The 20,934-nt window shown below is 39.8% G+C and overlaps 1 protein-coding gene across 7 annotated transcripts in view; it reads right to left on the bottom strand.

The window, feature by feature from the left end:
- LCOR (ligand dependent nuclear receptor corepressor) overlaps positions 1-19,790 on the bottom strand; it is a 134,311-nt gene extending 114,521 nt beyond the window's left edge. Inside the window, exons 1-3 of one of the 7 annotated variants that reach the window (XM_087432356.1) lie at positions 19,678-19,790; positions 18,583-18,656; positions 18,209-18,273 (exon numbers count right to left, since the gene is read on the bottom strand). In XM_087432356.1, the coding sequence (XP_087288482.1) occupies positions 18,209-18,254 (46 nt within the window). In that variant the 5' untranslated portion in view covers positions 18,255-18,273; positions 18,583-18,656; positions 19,678-19,790. Of the gene's footprint in view, positions 1-18,208; positions 18,274-18,582; positions 18,657-18,945; positions 19,358-19,677 lie in introns of those variants that run through there. The other 6 variants (XM_087432357.1, XM_087432358.1, XM_087432359.1 and 3 more) reach the window with 6 other exon arrangements.
- Positions 19,791-20,934: the final 1,144 nt, after the last annotated feature.

Raw genomic sequence — 20,934 nt, 5'->3', positions numbered from 1 at the left:
GAAATGCTAATGAAAACTATACTGAGAATATTTTTTACCTATTAAATTTGCAAAAATCCACAAGTCAGACATAATATGATACTAGTAAGGCTGTGGGGATACAGATACTCAGCTGATGGGCGCTCTCCTACAATGAAGGAGGGACTACAAAATTGTATCACCCATGTAGATGGCAATTTGGCAATATCTAGCAAAATTACAAATACATTTTACGCTTTAAACTCAGCAATACCATTTCTGGGAATGTATCCTACACATACAAAATAACTTATATACAATATTATTCACTGCAGCATGGTTAGTGGTAAGTGAAAAGTGAAAACAACTAGATTTTAATAATCACCTAGTTAAATATATTACAGTACATCCACCCAATGGAATACAATGGAGCTGTGAAAAAGAATGAGCACGCCTTTGGTCCGGCCCGGTGCTGTAGTGGTTAAGTGCGTGTGCTCGGCTTTGGCGGCCTGGGGTTCGCAGGTTTGGATCCTGGGTGCACACTGACGCACTGCTTGTCAAGCCATGCTGTGGTGGCGTCCCACATAAAGTAAAGGCAGATGGGCACAGATGTTAGCCCAGGGCCCATCTTCCTCGGCAAAAAGAGGAGGATGGGCAACGAATGTTAACTCAGGGCTGATCTTCCCCACAAAAAAAAAGAATGAGCATGCTCTCTATATACTGTTATGGAAAGACAGCTAAAATATAGTAAGTGAAAAAAGCAAGATACAGAACAAGCAAGGTTGTTTGCAATAAACAGGGAAAAGTAAGAAAAAATATTAACATCTGCTTTTATTTTTATAAAGAAACACTAAAAGAATAACATAAAAATGGTTGCAGGAGGAAAGTAAAATGAATAGATGGGGCATGAGTGGAACCAAGACTTCTCATTGCATACTTAAAAAAAATAATTTTGAGTTTTGATTTGAGAAAATATTACTAAACTTAAAAAAAGGTACCACTGTCAAAAATACTTATAATGAAAATTAGTTGTACTGCATTCATCATTACTAACTTAAAATATGACATTTTCTTTACTTATTGTTCCTATTTCATTTCAGTGACTATTGGGGGTGGGGCAGACAGGGAGTATATATATTTAAAAGTGCCTTATAGGTCTCCCAAACTGTTTTTCCAATTAAATTTTAAATTCCTTAAAAATGAATTTTCGTATGTACCACAAAGCTTTTTTTCTTTAAATTTCAAATTATGTTTAATGCTTTTGTACATATTACAGATCTATTTTTTAAAGCCTATCACATGGAACTGATTTACTCAAGGAAAGTGGCATTTTGGAAAAATAGAAGTAGAAGTAGAGTGGGTCATTTGGCTGACCAAATCATCCCACAAAGGTTTTGAGTAAGAATTACAGTATCTATAGAAAACACCCACTTCCTGTAAATTAGAAACTAGGATATTCATAAGATCATTTTTTTTTTCAAAGTTTAACCACACCTTGAAGGTATTATGACTCTCTCAGTTTGCAGCAAATGAACAAGAGCCCAGAAATACTGCTTGAGCTACTCTTAAGTTTTTGCTTAGTCTCATCAAAATACTAATTTGTTCCCACCTCGACAGCCAGTTGCCCTAGACATACTCTTTCTTTTACATTCAGGCTATTAGCACACGTTTACTCTGGGTGTTTCACTTTACTTCTGCTACTGGTTCTCACGTGGAACTGTGCTATTTGGGAGTCAAACACATTGAAAAATAATGTTTAGTTGTTCATCAACAAGGATCATGGCTTCAGCTAAACTATAACTACAGACTCTCTAAAATGTAGAGTCTAAGAAATACAATCAATCACAAAAATATCATGTCACATTATTATGGTTAGGACGAAATTTTAACCAAAGATTATATATTTTTAAATGCCAAACCCATAAATTCCAAAGGTATCCCAAATCCCCATAAAATCCATTTAAAATGTAAAGATATTCATTGGGAAAACTTATGGTCAGTATTTTAAGAGGATGGACTGAATAAAATAATAAATCTTAAATGTACCAAATATGTTCTGTATTAGTCTCCTAGAGCTGCTAACGTATTACTACAAACTAAGTGGCTTAAAACAACAGGAATGTATTCTCTCGCAGTTCTGGAGACTAGAAGGCAGAAATCAAGGTATTGGCAGGGCTATGCTCCCTCCAAAGGCTCTAAGGAAGAACACTTCCTTGCCTCTTTGCAGCTTCTGGTGGTTGCCAGCAATCCTTGGCGTTCCTTGGCCGGTGGCAGTATAATTCCAATCTCTGCCTCTGTCTTCTGTCTTCACATGGCCATCTTCCTTGTTGCTATCCAAATTTCCCTCTTCCTATAAGGACACCAGTTACTGAATGAGGGCCCACCCTAATGTAGTATGACCTCATTTTAACTTGATTACAACTGAAAGACCCTATTTCCAAGTAAAGTCACATGCACAGATACTGAGGGGTGAGGATTTCAACATACCTTTCTGGGGGACACAATTCAATTCATAACATAGTCCAAATCAATTTCTTCAAAAGTAGACCCAGATTCATATATAGATATTTATAGGTTTTTGCCTAACCAGCATCCATTTCCCTTTCTTAGGTAATAGCATCCAATTTTCTTTTGAAGATTCAATCTGCTCCTCCAAGCCATAAGCAAGGGCTGGTCTTAAGCCTCTCCCCAAAAACAGGCACCTGTCCCTGTCAGGTCAGAAAATCACACTCCACTGGCCTTAGTGACTGGTTCAGGGAGAGGCCACATGTCCCAAGCCTGTCCAATGAGTCCTTCCATTCGCCCAATTTGGCTGGTGCTATACAAAAAGAGACATGCAGACTTTAAGACAGACTTTAAGAATTATATAAGTCTAGAGCTACCTTTGATCATCTTTACCACCATACCTGCCAAAGAAGGAAACCAAAAGAGGAAAGGAATGCTTAGAGATGGAGATCAAGAGACATTCCTAATGACATCAAACCTCTGGATCCAGACATGTCAGAACCTAGCTTTAGCTTTACTCTGTGAACTTTCCAGTTCATAAACCTACAAAATGGTCTTTTGACTTAAATTAATTTGAATTTGGTTTCTGAACTTGAAATAGAAAGAGTCCTGATAGATACAGGAAGAATACTGCAAAGTGCTAAATGATTGAAAACAGGGCCTCACTTTTTGTCAGTTATTTTCTCAAACTTGCCAAAGAGACAGGAAGAGCCAGTAGAAAAGGAATAGTTTGTATCCATGTCCATTCCCTGTCCACCAGGCCATCTGCCATGAAGGGTTTTAGAATCTAAAAGTTACAAACAAATTCATTCATGTTTGTTAAATTCATGTTTGTTAAATTCACAGGATCTGTGAGCTCCTGACAGCAAAATATGAATATAAGAAACTCTCAGAGTTATAAAAACCTAAGTATTAATACCTAAAATAAAGCATTCATAAAATCTTGTCCTCCTCAATGACATTCCACATCACTCTCACCCCTAAAGCAATGATAGTCCTAGATCAACATCACTACAAAGTGTCTAGAGTGGTGACAAAGTCATATTAAAATATCTCTTTCTTGCCTTATCACCACTGTGAGAACATTCACGACAGTTTCGCCTTTTAATATGGCTATCACTGTTCATGGTTCATTTGTTTCTATCGAGAGCAAAGTGTGTCACACACAGGGTATGTCAATATAAATGTCCCTGGACTTCTGGAAAGAGCATCAATATTTTACACTCATACAATCTAAACGCTCTTCCTTCTCCATCTGCTGCCCACCTCCAACTTTTACCCATGTGTTTCTAGAAAATTCCCAGCCCTTTCCTATTCCTTTTGCTGATACTTTAGAAACCTCCAAGTAATATACACACTCTGGACAAAAAGGTAAAGATTACATCTTGAAGTGAAACAAGACAAAATAAAGAAATAATGTTTTTCCTGTTACAGGTCGAGTTTCACTTGTGTCTCCACACATGCAGAGAAAACTAGTCTGTAGTATCTCTAACACAGTGGTTCTCAAAGGGGTAACTCCTCCTACCCAACATCCCTTAAAAATCACTGTGTTAGGGGCTGGCCCAGTGGCGCAGTGGTTGGGTTCGCACACTCAGCTTTGACAGCCCAGGCTTCGCAGGTTCAGATCCCAGGTGTGGACCTACATATCACTCATCAAGGCAGGCTGTGGTGGTGTCCCACATACAACATAGAGGAAGACTGGCACAGATGTTAGCTCAGGGACAATCTTCCTCGAGCAAAAGGAGGAGGACTGGCAACCGATGTTAGCTCAGGGCCAATCTTCCTCACCAAAAAAATAAATCACTGTGTTAAAGCCATTAAGGGTACCACAAATTGTGTCCAAAATATCTACACTCCCTCTTCCTCATATTAATTTGGTTTTTCCCTAAATAACTTGAGTCACTATAAATAGAACACTATCTCTTACTTAATTTCAGTCACTAGTTTGTAATATTTCAAAGTACTGTTTTCTGCCTTTCCACAAATATTTACTGAGCATCTACTGTGTGCCAGTCACTTTGTCAAGTACTTAAAATATAAAGAAAAACACAACCAACATGGTCGCTGACCTCAAGGGTCTTGCAAACTAGGAGAGGTATAGCAATGCTTGCACGCTAGAAAAAGTGACCGGTATTTTGTGGTTGGAGGACTTGTGGAATTCAAGAGTGTGGACTGGGCAAGATACACAGAGAGAGTTGAGACTGAAGAAGTAGGCTAGGATCAGTTATCTTGGAGGGTCTTGCATGCTGGTTAAAGTAACCTTATTCTACATGCCTGTGGTTTTCAAACTTCAGTGTGTATAAGAATCATTTGAGATATCTGTTAAAAATACAGATTCCCATGTCCCACCTAAGAAGATTCGGATTCAGCAGATCTGGGGTAGGACCCCAAATTTTCAATTTTTATAAATATCTCAGTGGTTTTGTTCAGGTGGTCAATACTCTGAAACAATGCTTTAGGTAGGTATTTTTCTCAAGTTTTCCATGTAGTCCTAGGGGTGAGAAGGAGAATGCTAGCGGAATACGCACTTTCAATAGCCTCTAGTTGCACTGTTCTGTAGGTGACAAGATCATCAGCTGAGAGAGAAGCAGGACTGCACAGGACTAAAAGAGAGCCACTGTGGTAAACTGCAGGATCTGACCAAGAATACACAAAAGAACTCCCAATGCCGAGAGTCCAGCTGAGGGTGGACACCACAAATTTGTAGTAGCATCAATCCACACAGCTGTTTTTCCACCTATAAAATTAAAATAATACCCACTTAGTAAGGTTATTATGAAAATTAAATTACATGTGATAATAGATGTAAAATATGTAGGGATAATGGCATATTAGAATTCAAGATTTCAACATTTCCAGTTAATAAAAAGGTACAGGGGATGGCGTTGGGAACGGATGTCTATGCATTTTATTTCAATAATACACTACTTAAACTCTTCAATTTACTTAAATCATGTTTGTGGGTTGAGCTGGTATCATAACCAACAATTTTAACACTGTTTCTTGGTTTAAAACGTCTTGTGAAATAGAAATAACCAAAAAAATAAAATCAACTCTTCAACACCTAAATGGGCATTATATATATTATTATTGTACTTGGTACTCAAGAAGGTGACTGAAGAATTCATTAAGAAAGAATGAAATAGAATGCCTTGTAGTGGTGAGTCTACTTTCTCATCTTACTAAATTCAGTAGATCATTCCCATGCTGCACTCTACTATGTTTCTTCCTGGTATAGTATCATCACAGTCAAATCATCCCTCCCCATTTCCATAAGGCCAGAGAATTTGCTTTTTTACATTGTTTACCTACAGTAAGCTATTCATTTTCTGTTCCCCTTACAAAGGTATAATCTTTCTTAGAACTTAAAAACAGTGTTTGTCAGGACTTTGGTTGCAAGTGATAAAAATCCAACCTAAATGGGCCGGAACAAAAAAGAGTTCAAGTAAGCTTTTTAGATCTCCCTTCAGGTACAGATGGATTCAAGTGCATAGCAATATTTCTCTCCCCGTCCATCACTCTGTTTATCTCACACAAAGGCAAACAACTACACTCAGAGGTAGGCTCTTCCCAAAATGGTAACTGCTTCCTGCATATGGACTATTTTCTCTGCCAGCCCAGAGAAAAGAGATCTCTTTCCTAAGAACTCCATCAGCCAGTCTCAAGGCTGATCCCTGAACTACTCACTCACTGTGACCAATGACCAGGCATCAGTCACAGAAGTAAGTTAGTTTCATCCAAACCATATGGAACTCAAGAATGTCAGGAAAGATGGCTCCCTAACAGAAAATCAAGATGCTACTACCAGAAGAGGGAAAGATTCTGAGATGGCAAAAACAAGATATGCGGTACAGAAGACATGATAAAACACACCCATACTTTGTCCCCAAAAATAAGGGAGAAAAAACTTGGAAAATTAAAAACATAATTTACAAGATAACAGTCATATAAAAGCATATAGGCTCTAAAGTCAGACAGTCCTAGATTCAAACTGCCAGTTCCATCACATTTGTGAATTATTTAATCATTCTAACTCTCTGTTCCTTGAGAGTAAAAAGAAAAGAAAAAAAAAAGGATATCACACTCTTTGCAGGTTGACTGTACAGACTAAATGAGAAAAATACCTGTTAAGCACATATTGTGTGCTTGACCAATACCTATTGACATGAATATTTACATGAAAAAATGAAGACTGATGCTTTCTAAGGTAGACTGCAAATGGCCCCAATTCTTCATCCCTCCACATATCCAGGCCCTTTGCCATATAACTTTATAATACCCTCCCCACCACGAGTCTGGGCTCAATCATGTGATATACTTTGAGATATTAGCAGACACATAAGCAGAGGCTTGAAAAAGTGCTTCCTTATTCTGCTCACTTTGCGCACATCTGCCATGCCATGATAACTGGCCCAAGTATCCTGCTGAAGGTTGAGAAAGGTGGAACAGAGTCTAGTAACTGCAGTCATCTCAGCTTAGGTCAACCTACATCAGCTAGCTCATCCTCAGACAGGGAGCAAGTCGAGCCAAGATCAGCAGAGCTGCCTAGCCAACCCACAGCTGACTACATGAGCAAGCCCAGCCCAGATCAGTTGAACCCCAGACTTGCGAACTCAATAAATGCTTCTAGTTATGTTGCAGAGGTAACTGTGATTATTTGATATGCAGCACGAATGTGGCAACAGATAAGTGAAACACCATCTTATGGTGGTAAGTCAATAAAGAAAATAATTTTTATACCTTCTTTTATGATGTTAAAAGGTGATTTGACAATATAAATAAAATAGTTTATTCCTATTATCATTACAAGTTTACTATCCAAGCATAATTTTAAACTGTTAGAAATGGAAGAATCAATGCTTAACTTCAAGAAAGGCTGCATCTCTTACATCTTTTAATTCATAAACAGACAAAAGTCAGAAGAGACAAAACTACCCGCACTATATCAAAATAAAGTTGTTTTATGGACCTAATACAAACAGTGATGCAAATTGAACCAAAAAATTCACTAAAAACCAAAAAACTTCACTGAATGTATTTCATTACTGAACTCTGTCTAGTTAATTTCATTCTGTTACCTATGACCACCATTGTTTCTACTTCTAAAGTCACTCTTATCTCCATGGGCTTCTGAAGATGTCTGTTTCCCCAGACTAAAATACATATATACATTTATTTTAAAAATTAATTGTTTACCTGTTAATTTGATATATTTCCAAACATATATCAATTTATTTCACATATACAAAAAGAGAAAAAGAAATACAGTCACGCGTCGCTTAACGACGGGGACACATTCTGAGAAATACGTTGTTAGGTGATTTCATTGTTACGCGAACATCACAGAGCGTACCTGCACAAACATAGATGGTACAGCCTACTACACACCTAGGCTACTTGGTACTAATCTTACGGGACCACTGTGGTATATGCGGTCTAACGTTAACTGAAACGTCATTATGCAGTGCGTGACTGTATAAAGAAAAGATGGAGGCATATAGAGTATGGAAGAAAGATGAATGAAAAGCTGTATCATGCAAAAGCAAGTTACTCATTCCTGAAAGAACATTTTTGGCAAAATACTAGGGTGCGCTATTGGACCAAACAGAAGATGCTGTATTTTCTGCCATCTGAGAGCAACATTCTTTCAGCATCAAGTTTTAAAATGTGCTGCTTATTTCATAATCCAAATATAACAGCAACAGTATCATTACTATCTTGCTTATACTTCTGTTCTTGAGTCACAGAAACGAGACATTGGCAGCAGCATGATTTGACAACAGATCCTTCCTGTTTCTTAATACATCCTGTATTCTTTACCTTCTTTTCTACTTGTAACTGGATATATATTCATATTCTTCAAAATAGTTGATTTCATCTGGATTACTTGTTAAAGACTATTTGACAAAATATGGATTGGCTGACTAAAGTACAGTATTACTAAAGGTATTTTTACCTAAACATCTTCATATAGTTTTAAGAAACAATTTCTATCAAGTAATCTTTGAGGTAATACATAAGCATTTATTAATCATTTAACAAGACCAAAGCTTCCATCTTTCCAAAATAAAGTTTAAATCCTTAGGAAAAGAAAAAAACAGCAAAATTGTCTGGGTCATCAACACATCCGGTCATTGTCCTTGCCACAACGTCAATTTATTTTTTATCAATGTAACTATATTAGAATACTCTTCTCCATTAATTTACATTTTGTTGCTTTTAAAGATCAAAATCTGTGTATAATTCAATCTTCTTTATAGTTTAACAGTCTTGACCCAAACAACTCATTCAGGTCGGACTGTCAACTATATGGGCTCCTCTTTTTAGAAAAACGAAGTCCCATACAGATTTACAGCTCCTGATAACTCCTACCTAAAGCCTTCTCACCTAACGTGGAAAATTCTAGTTTCTCTTCTCTCTCTTTCCCCTGTTTATGAATTTACCCTTGCCTTTCACCAATGAAATGTACTAATCTGTGATTTGGATAAGTTATAAAATTAAACAGAAGTTCTTTGCCTAAGGAGAAAGGAGCGAAAGGGAATGTTATCTTTTAGTGGTACATTGGTGGCCATTAGCCATGGATCTTGAAACTGTTTTCAGTAGATACATGTGGACTTCTGACTCTCTGTATATGTCTATTTTAACATGTCAAAATCTATTTTCACACATACTCCACAGTGAAAAGCGATATATAGTAAATATACAAATAAAAACTGGTTGTACAAGATTCACATGGAAAATAGCTTCATCACTTTAATCATTCCCATTTTTCTTTTAAAAACTCAATACAGCAAAATTCCAGTACCTCTCAAAAAATCGCTGGAAATTAATCTATATTATTATTTTTATCCTGATGTATTCTCTTTCCAGAACACAAACTAGATCTAGATAGAGTAACATAGTAAGTATCATAAAAATATTATTGCCCAAGACAATTTTGAGGTTTCCAATAGGTAAACAATAAGTAAAATTTTAGTACACTGACCACTGAACATAGGGGATATATAACTAAATCATTTTAAAAAGATGTATTAAACACTTATAGAAAAATGACCAGCTTAAAGGTTTCTTCAATAGCTATTCTCAAAGATTTATGGACTTCTTAATGCCCATTCGTAAAGTATCATTTTATTGTGATCAGATAAGGTAATCAATGCCCATTTATACAAATTAAACTTTGTCAGCTTCCTTACTGACTGAAAAGTCACATAACCTAACACATGACGAGATAGATAAATATTTATATCATTAATCGTGCCATAAGAAAGCTGCATTTTAACACAGGGAAATATTCACAAATATTTATATTCCTCTCATTTTTTATTCTTAGTGAAGGCAAGAAATTTCTCATTTTATTTTGATGGGAATTTCTCCCTATTACCTTTGTCACAACATCTTCCCGTATCTACTAATGAAGCATTTTTGTCTAGAATCAGTGATGTTTGAATCACCAAAATAGTGTATCATTTTAAAAATTTGCCAAATTGTTCCTTCTCCCCTTCTCAGCAATTATACACTACTCAGCAACTTCCCTTTCCATCACATATTTTAAAATATTTATTGCCAACTGCACCAAATCTAAGTCACAGTTGGAAGGTTAGAACTAAGAAGGCATTGGGCTAAAATCGAGGAATCCTGAATCCTGACCTCAATCTGCTTTACCCTGTTTGCCCCTACACCCCCACTTGACATCTCTGGGAAGGATACGAATAGAAGAAAAGGCCAGGCACCTACACACTGTTACTACATGGGCTTTTGTTACAAACTTCAAAGTGCCCTGTTAACTAGGCTGGTCCACACTTAAAGCTCACCAAGCTTAAGGCCTAGAATCAATATCACTTGGATATCCTTTCTGTCTTTCCTCTTCTAAGCCTATGCTTAAATCTCAGCCAATGATGAACAAAGGCCAGTCTAGCAACATATGAAGGAAAACTAAGCCAGTGGAACATTCAGCTCTGAAACCTGTTTAGCACTGAATAACACCGACAAAACTAAAAAATTGAGAAGAAAAAGGAAAGGCAAACAGGACCAAAATGCTGAAGAGAAGGGGGCAAGGCATTCTAGGTCAGGGAATTGAAAGAGTAATTACGTTACCATTTATGGTAAGATTATAGGTAGAGAAATCAGAATTCTTTAATGTAATATATGGCAAGTAAGCAATTAGTACTTGGAAACAAAGAAAGGGGGTATTTTGGTGGAACCAAACAGGAAAGTCTAAAAGAAGGGTGTATGCTTTAATGTTTAAGATTAAAGAGCACAGGCTTTTCAATTCCAATCCTTGGTCTACCACTCTTTAGCTGAGTGACCATGAATGAAATCCTTCATCTTTCCAAATCTGTTTCTCCACCTTTAAAACAGATATTAACATCAAAGGGCTTTTGTGTAGCACATAGTAAATGCTTACTGTATAGTAGCTTTTAAGGAACATTAGTAAAACAAAACAAAAACCAAAAACTTGTCTTCTCCATATTTAGATAATATCTTTATAAACCACTTGATGGGGACAATAAAAAATATGTGAAAAACAAGACAGAATCAAACTGAACGTAAGCATGTCTTAATTTAATAAATTCAAAAATTCCTTCCTCTATACACATTGTACACTTATTTTTAAAATTTGAATAAACCATCATCTAAATGTACTAGTGGAGCATGCACTTATATTAAATCAGATGTGAATTCTGTTTTAAAATGAAATATATTTCTTTGCGGTAAATTCACATTTTCACATGTAGGATTTTCTCTTACCAAGCAAGATATACCCTGTAGATCCTCTTAAAATTAGTTTTTCTTCCCCTGTATATTGTGAGTTTAGGAAAGGGAGAACATGCCTTTACCCTCTGGAAACCTCTAAAAAGTCAACTAATAAGAGAAACACACACAATAATCATTTATTGATGATGATGATAAAATGATTCAGATTTTATGAAAAATAAGCTAAATGTGAGACAGAATAACAGTCAAGACTATCTAGTATTACCAATGAGAATGAAAATGCTCATCATACAACAGTTTTTCCAATAATAGTAATTCTCATGGTAAATAATATTGGTGTTCACATCTTCTAACCCAGAAAGTAAGCGTTGATTTGTATCATCTTTAACAGAGGGTGAAAACTAGTACATAATTTCATACAGCAATTGAAGCAAGTTGAATAAAAGAATTCAGTTCTGTGTTTTACTTTTACCTGAGAAGTTAAGTAAATATTTCAAACATTAAAATACCATACAATTATTTCTGTGGATAAGAGGGAAGCATTTATGCTAAGGGAAATCCCCTGATTGCTTTATTTATTCATAAGAGTTATTACTCAGTGTTTCCCAACTGACCAATTGTTTTTTTTTAATAATTTTATTTATTTATTTTTTCCCCCCAAAGCCCCAGTAGATAGTTGTATGTCATAGCTGCACATCCTTCTAGTTGCTGTATGTGGGACGCGGCCTCAGCATGGCCGGAGAAGCGGTGCGTCGGTGAGTCGGTACGCGCCCGGGATCCGAACCCAGGCCGCCAGCAGCAGAGCGCGAGCACTTAACCGCTAAGCCACCGGGCCGGCCCCAATTGTTTTTTAATACCCATCTTTATCTTCCTATATTTCTAAATAAAGACAACAAAATAATGTTTGTGAAAGTTTTCTAAAAAGTACAAAATGTGCTATGCAGATATCAGATGGTAATACCATTAACAGATTTTTCTGACACTGTCTAATTTCCATTTGTCAAGTTTTAGAGTTTATTTATTCTCCTAGGTCATTACACTTACCAAAAATCTTGTGAGACAACTTTGTTTCTAAATGATCCCCTTCAAACTTTGTAAAACAACTGGGATGGACTAACTTTTAACAATTTAGAAGTTCTAAGAAATGCTCCTTTACTTCAAATGGTAAAATACAGTTGTAATTGTTTTCAATACAATTATAAGATACAACTGAGTAGAATTTCTTTTTCCTCTTGAGTACAAATGTCTCAAACATACGAATTTCTAGTTTCCCAATACCAAAATTCTGAAATGTAAGTCTAAATAAATCACTGGTTACATCCATATTTTTCTTCTTTTAGCATTCCCTTTGACTCATCCTGCTCTTATCATCCCGCTCTTATAATTTAAAAATACCTACCACCCAAAACTAGACTCAAAGAACTTTATTATAATAAGGGCACTCAACAAAAACTGGTTTTACACATGTAACTTCCTTGGACTGCACAATAATAAATCCAGAAAACTGATTAAGTAATACACCAAAAGAATCCATAATTCTAACAAAAGATAGATAAATGTGGAACAAAGGGAATAAAAACAAAACAAAAATCATTAGAAGGTGACAACCATTACCACACAGCTTTCCTAACTTGCCCCTCACAAACAATCCATTAAGTAAAGGATTCTCAGACTAACTCTGCTGCCTACCCGGTAAGATTCTCAATTTCATCCTTAAGACATCACTACACCTGACACTTCATAACAGACCAAATCTAACCAATTCAAAAATCAAAGTAAAATAACGACAAAATTCAAAATGGTCTTTTGAAAACAGCATGTTAGTTTAGCACCAAAAAATAAAATCACATAACTTGCCCTACTAAATATAACTTGTCAGGGCCGGCCCCGTGGCTTAGCGGTTAAGTGTGCGCGCTCTGCTGCTGGCGGCTCGGGTTCGGATCCCGGGTGCGCACCGATGCACGGCTTCTCCGGCCATGCTGAGGCCGCGTCCCACATACAGCAACTAGAAGGATGTGCAACTATGACATACAACTATCTACTGGGGCTTTGGGGGAAAAAATAAATAAATAAAATTAATTAAAAAAATAATTTGTCAGATAACTGGGTTTTATAAAATACAAACAAAAAACGTAATCTTAAATTTCAAAATACTGCTATTGTATAGATTTCTCGCACTATTCAAACTTAGAAAAAGAAGAGATTCAGACAAAAATGTCTATATAGAGTAAAGGTATTCCTCTCTACCAAAACCTTTGTTAATTACTTGGGCATAGAACAGATTTAAATAATGTAATTTACCACATTATCTGTACTTGATCTATGAACTCTCACTATAGAAAGGCAGGAATTTACAAGATTTGGATAGCAAAGTAGATCTGTGTTGTCACACAACTCCATCAAATAACTAACAATTTTAATAAATCATAGAAAAGGATGTTTATGGAAGTCTTTCCTGAGTAATTCTAGTTCACTCCGATCACTCCATTACTATATCCATTTTTCCCCTCACAAGGTATACTGCAGTTTATCTTGTGATTTGTAATTATTCTCAAATTGAGGGTACGACAAGGAAAAAAGTTTGCAAATCACATACTGATATGGGTCTAGTATTCAGAACATACTCTTACAACTCAATAATAAAAAGATAACTCAATTTAAAAACAGGCCAGGGATCTGAATAGACATTTCTCAAAGGAAGATGTACAAATAACCAACAAGCACATGAAAAGATGTTCCACATCATTGGTCATTAGGGAAATTCCAATCAAAACCACGATGAGATACCACTTTGTACCTACCCACTAGGAAAGCTATAGTCAAAAAGACAGGCAATAACAAGTGTTGGCAAGGGTGTGGAGAAACTGGAATCCTCATACACTGCAGGTGGGAATGTAAAATATTGTAGCCCCTTTAGAAAACAGTTTGGTAGTTCCTCAAAAAGTTAAAACACAGTTACCATATGACCCAGCAATTCCACTCCTAGGTACATACCCAAGAGAAGTGAAAATAAATGTCCACAAAAATAATGCTGACAATGCAGCATTATTCATAATAAGCAAAAAGTAGGAACGATCTAAACGCCCATCAACTGATGAATAAAAAGTAGTATGTCCCTATAATGCAATATTATTTAGTCATAAAAAGCAATAAAGTGGGGCTGGCCCAGTGGCACAGCGCCAAGTTCGCGCACTCCACTTCGGCAGCCCAGGGTTCGCTGGTTGAGATCCTGGGCGTGGACCTGCGCACCGCTCATCAAGCCATGCTGAGGTGGTGTCCCACATAGACCAACTAGAAGAATGTACTACTATGACATACAACTATCTAGTGGAGCTTTGCGGAGGGAAAAAAAAAAGGCAATTAAGTGCCGATACATGCTATAACATGGAAGAATCCTGAAAGCGTTCTAAGACCCAAAAGGCCACATACTGTATGATTACATTTATATGAAATGTCCAGAATAGGCAAATCCACAGAAATAGGAAGTAGATTAGTAGTTGCTAAGGGGTCATAGGAGGAATGGGAAATGAGTGCTAATGAGTATGGGGTTTCTTTTTTGGGCAATGAAAGTGTTCTGGAAGTAGTGATGTTTGCAAAACCTTGTAAATAAACTAAAAACCACTGAATTGTATACTTTAAAAAAGATGAATTTTATGGTACATAAATTATATTGAAAAATAAAGAAAAAATTCAGGGTATGGACCACTGTACTTGGGATACTTCCTGCATACAAGAGACAGTCAATAAAATGAGCTAATAGTTCACACTAGAATCATCCCAAAAGCAATGTGCAAGTGTATGGAATACTAAAAAGATTTTCAAAATATTTGCAAATAGAGTAGGAAATAATGTGGAGCTTAGTGATGGTTAAGTTTTTAACTTGAAACTACAAAAAATAACAGCTTTGTTTATTCACATCTACCCAATATCCAGATTCCATACAGCAGGTGGGTAGACATAAAGGAAATAAGAATCAAGAGAGAAGTTCAGAGGCACGTCGAAACAAATCAAGCCCCTCTGCTGAGCTTTCAGAGCCAGTATGTGAACCAGGAAACCAATTTCATTATTTTACATATACCTTTGCCACAGAAAATACTTTTTGACTATTTCCAAATAGCAAATCCAACCTTTAAGGATGAAAATTTGCCAATAATAAAGGAGATCCAAAGAATATGCCACTGATTTCAGGCAATTCCAAAAACAGGTTTTGTGCAATGGAATAAGGTATAGCCTCCACATGACCTTACTTAGAGACACTGCTGTGGATGACAATATTGTCCCTGTCAAGATGATTTTAAAAACAATCTGTATCATTATTGTCGAGTTCCACAATGGAATCCTTATATAAAGAAACATTCCTCCCCTGAGCTACGGAGAGAAATGTACTGCAAACCCCAAGTTGCCTAACAAAGAGACTCCATTTTTTAACCTGCATAAGAAAATCATATAACCTACCTTTGGAAAATCTATCACCTATATTTCCCCCCCACACGAATCATGGATTGCCCCTTAAATAAACAACTCATTCTTGTCCCTTTTCCACTTCTGTACATTCCTTTCTCATGATAGGAATGCCGTTTCCATATTCATCAAAATGAAGCCTTCCCTCATCATCTGAAGAGATTCTTCTCACTTCTAAATACCCCTAGCACTTGCTTGCACCATCACATGCCACATTTTGCCTTGTACTATAACTGAATATACTATGTTTTCTCCAAGGACTGAAAGTTCCTAAAGGTTAGGGCAGCTTCCCCAATATCTCTGTTTGCCCAAAGTGCCTGGTACAAGGCAGATGCTTAATAAATATTTAAATGAAGTAAGTACTTACCTAACTGCCTTTCCTTGGTTCCTGAAAACAGCACTAATACAAGTAGCTAAGTGATGAGGCACCAGGCATTCAGAAGTGGCAAGCCCCCACAGACACTGAATACCTCATTCTCACCCTGGAAGAAATTCCAGGACATTCTGTGTAGCCCCATAAGGCTAAAAGAAAAAAATGACATTATTCAGATGCTTCCTAGAATTGTTCCAGCCACAAACACATTTGAGGGAATTAGGGCAATTTGAAATAACTCTCTGCAAGTCAAAAAGACTCATCGTGCTACCCTTTTTCAGCCAAGCTAGAGCTAAGCTGAAATCACAACCTTCTGTACAATGGGAAGAGCTTTTTGAGAATACAGCAAGGATTAGGAGCAGCCAAGCAATAGGTTACATCACACTCACAGCCGAGAGAACCTTGATCTTCCTGGAACCTGGACCAATCATCCTAGACTCAGAGGACCCCTCAATAATCACCTGGTTACCAAATACCCATCTTAATCATAATCACTGCCTGAACCTGCTACTAACGCCAATTCAACTAAAATCTAATAACAGAAAGACCAATACCTCCACCTCCACAATCCTGACACTCCCCCTCCAACCTCATCCCTGGAAAAAAAGTAGAAGGGAGAATTAGATTTTGGAAATGAAAATTCATTTTTAAACCAAAGACTGCTATAAATTAACTACCATTTAGAAACCAAATGACCCTAAAATATTAAGATAATCAGTCAACAGAATCAAATAGAAGGCTAGCTGTTCAGAACCAACCCCATTAAAATAAAACAGGAATTATTACATCTGCTAGTGACAAACTTTTGGACTGAATATAAGGGATCATTACCAGCTCTCTCAAATATAGAAAGTTAACACTATAATTGATTTACTCAGACCTCTCCTCTTGAAGAACAAAATTACATACAATAAAAGAGAAAATATGAGACCCAACTGATTTTAGTTTGGAGATTATCAACTATATATTACTACTCAGATTAAAATACTGCTCTGTACTCTGTACTCTAAATATCTCCTGAACTTTACTACCTCGAAAGTGGAAATTTGGAGTTAAAAGTATGCTTTAAGAAAACTAATCATCATATTAAAATCATCCTTCAAAAAATGAATCTAAAATTTTATATTCAATTCAGATATTTACAAAACAATTTTATTAGTCATTAAAAAAAAAAACCCTGTCAAGCAGCAGTAACTAACCACTAATACCAGCAATGACTGATAATAAGGGGGCCTGAGGCAGAAGGCAAGGATTCAAGGCAAACAGAATTGGAATAAGATAAACAACTCATTAAAACCATCTCAACTAAAGCCATAATAACTTAAGAAATCTATGAGGTTATAGTTAATTTTAACATCTTTTAAAAACTAAAAAGCCCTACTGAAAAAAAACAATCACTAAAAAAATCAAATATAATAACTAAAAATTCTTCAAAATAATTTTAGGATTTTATGTTAACTCACAATTCTGAAAACATTAATTTCATGCTTTTCAAAACCTCCTATATGCCTTTTATAAGCTTTCTTATTTGACAGTTACAAATAATAACTCAAAAAATGCTTAAGCTGATGTAACATTTTAGCAAATGTACGGTAGGTTTAAAAGAATAAAACAAGCAGAGACAGAGCAAACGATAACTGATAACCAAAAGGCTCATTCCTGGAGGGCAGAGCTGGACTTGGCTTGGCAGGAGGGAAATTTTAAAATATACCCACAAGACAAATTATACCAAAAAAACTGACTCATGCCTTTACTATTTACACAAGCATGTTTTAAAATGTACTTTTAACCTTTGGACAACCAAAGTAATATCAGATACCTTAAAGCATTATTGCCTGTATTAATTTTGATGTTACAATCTAAATCCTTAACAACATTCACACACATTTTCATAATGAAACACTGCAGAAATGGCAAAGCTTATATTCTCTAAGTAAACGTTACCTTATTTTTCACTTGTCTAAAGTTTCAGTTTTGCTTTTTAATCTATTATAGACAACATCCCTTGTGGGACATTGTAAAGGGCATACCCTCCTGTCAAGCCAGAAAGCTCAAACACAAAGACATTGAGCTAACCAAGTGCTGTAATTCTTCCAAACTGAGCCTCTCCACACCCCCTCCACCCTTCCCCCCAACAGATATGTCTATTAAATCAGTGTCTGTTCTCCCCCTCGCACAACAAAGAGAACTTCTCACCGCATGAAATTGCCGCTGAATGGACACCAGAAAGCAGGATTTGCATAATTCCTTCCAACGAAACCCTGTCGGGAAGGAGGGGATGAGGGGCCCAAGCGAACGGATAGAATCTCCTAAATTCTGCCGGGGAAGACCAGGTTCCCAAGAATATTCCCCGGGGGGGGGGGGCGAGGGGGAAAGGGCTGGAATTCTGGGCCTCCCCGAGAACTGGGCGTGGGGGGCGGAGAACGACGAGAGAGCATTTCCCCACACAGCAGCAGCACCGAAGCAAAGACCGGGAAATAACAATGCTGGAGGACAGGAGAGTCAGACACAAGGATGGACCGGGGCTAGGGGGCGGCGGGCGGAGCGGAGACACCACACGGGCCACTTACTTTTTGGAGGGGGGTTAAATATATGAGTTAAGCCCTTATGGTCCCGCCGGCCGCCGCACAGAGGGAAACGGGACCTTGGGAGAGAAAAACAGACAAAACACACAGTGTGAGAGGCGCAGCTCGGCCGCCCGGCCCCTCCCGGGGCGCCCCCGTCCACACTCCCTCCTGCCCGCGGGGAAAAAGCCACCCGAGGCGGCCCGAGGTCCGGGAGGCGGGGGGCGGACGGGGCTCTCGGCGAGGCGGCGGCTCCGGCAAATCCCCCGGGAGGAGACAAGAGCGACCCCGCTCCGGCTTCTCGGTCGGACCCGGTCCCACCCCCCTTCCTCCCCGCCGCGCGCACACCGAACACAAATACACACACACCGACCCGAGCGTCGAGGATTAACTCCCCGGCCGCCGCCGCCGCCGCCGCCTCCGCCCGCAGAGGAAGTGCAGCCGCTGCCCCCCGCGGCCATGACACCCCACTTGGCTCGGTCAGGCGGACCCGCGGCCTGTGACAGCTCCGGCTCCCTCCGCCCCCATCTCCACCTCACGCCTCGCACACGCCCGAGCGCCGGGCGCCCGCCCGCCAGCCGCGCGTGCACGCGGGGACGGGGGTGCGCGCCGCCGCCACGCGTGGGGGAGGGGCGGCGCGGGACGGGGAAGGCGCCGGCGAGAACGGAGAAGGGAGTAGAGTCGCGGCCCAGCACGCCCGCTGCCCCCCGTCCTCCAGCTGGGCTGTGTGGGGCCGGCGGCGGCGCCCCGGCCAAATGGCAGCGCCGCGGGGTAAGTCTCCACAATAAGCCGGCAGCGGCGCCGGGCCGCCGGGCGGTGAGGGAGAGGGGGAGGGGAAGGGCACGCGCTCCCGCCCGAGAGCCCGCCCCGGGGAGGGCGCGCGGAGGGGAGGGGCCGGCGCGCGCTCCGGCCCGCCCGGGAGAGAGCCCGCCCGCAGGTCGCGCGCGCCCGCACTCCGGGGGGTGGGGGAGGGGGGCTCCGGAGCCAAAGAGGGCGGGCGGGCCGGAGCAGCAATTGCCTGTGCCCCAGCTCCCTCCCGCGTCCGGGGCGGTCGGCGGCGGGGCGGCCCGAGGGCCGGAGGCGGCTGGGGGAGGGTCTCACCTACACAGTGAATGAGCTTGTGGCGCCACGAGTCCAGTTCTTGCCGAAAGCCGCGTCTCTCAACGGAGCATTGCTGCCGCCTACACACCCTCGCCATCTTCTGCCGCCCGCCCGGCCCTGCCTCCGCCGCGGCCCCGCGCACGCCCAGCCGCGTCGCCCGGGGCCGCGCACGCACCCGCGGCCTGGGCGTCGCGCCTCCTGCCGGGGGCGGCGCGGGGGCAGGGCCGGCCTCACCTCGCGGTGGCCCCGGCGTAGCCCGGGGGCGGCCTGGGCGCGCGCCCGCCCCGCACGCAGCGCCGCGCGACCCGCCGGTCTGCGGCCGCCGCCGCCTCGGGCTGCCTAAGCAGGCGCCTTCTCACGGCCGGAGGTCAGCCCTGGCTGCCCTGCGCCGCCGCCGCACTGTTCCCCAAGACCGCGGCTGCCCCTTCCTTTCCCTTCCCGGGGCTTTTTGTTTCTTAAACCAGCTTCATCTATCACTTCCAACCTGCCTATCGCCCGACACCAACTGTTGCAGGTTCCATGGTAACTGCTTTTCTGAACTTCTCAGTCGGAACTGCTCCTCCCGGGAGCCTGTTTAAGAAGCAGAGTTAAGAATAAATGCCCGGATGCCCGTGGAGGCACTGAGCCCTAAAGTTTTCGCAGGTAAAAAGGATGCATTTTATTAAGTCATTGGAAGACTTAGCTAATATTCGTAAACCCAGTAACAATTGAAATCAAACGTTTTAAAGTAAACAAAAAACTAGCGAGGCTGATTATAGGCGACATTCTCAAGTTTTGGCATATTCGGAACCCCTCCTGTGTTGTGTGGAAAGATGTTTTAAGAAAATTGTGTTCAAGTGAGAGAGTGGTTTTTCAGAAGAAGGCTTAATGAACAATACTTAAAGCAGAGTGTTGGAAAATAGCTTAATTCCATATTTCAGAAAAGACTCATATTTTCAATGACGATGGGATTTTCAGGTGAAAACCTGGAATAGTTAAATCACCCTGCGTAGGGCACTACCTCTTCCATTTAAACATAATGCTAACCTTAATTCCTTGACTGTTCGGGAGAGAAAGAGAAAAGAGAGAAGAAAGACGGAACAAAAGGAGGAAGGGGGCGGGGGGCGGGGGCGGAATACAAAACCAAAAGAAAAAACCAATAATAGATTCTTCTTTACTGGTAGGCCCAGTACCCTAGGATTCTGGCCTCTTCCTTGCCTGTGGGGTTTAAGATTAAGGACGCTGCATTCCTGCTTTTAGATATTTAAATTTAAATTT

Source organism: Ceratotherium simum, chromosome 6 (genome assembly GCF_057802395.1).
Source record: "Ceratotherium simum simum isolate JZ-2026a chromosome 6, ASM5780239v1, whole genome shotgun sequence".
NCBI classification, from domain to species: domain Eukaryota; kingdom Metazoa; phylum Chordata; class Mammalia; order Perissodactyla; family Rhinocerotidae; genus Ceratotherium; species Ceratotherium simum.
Note: the sequence above shows the minus strand (reverse complement) of the source record. Positions and strands in the feature narration are given on the sequence as shown.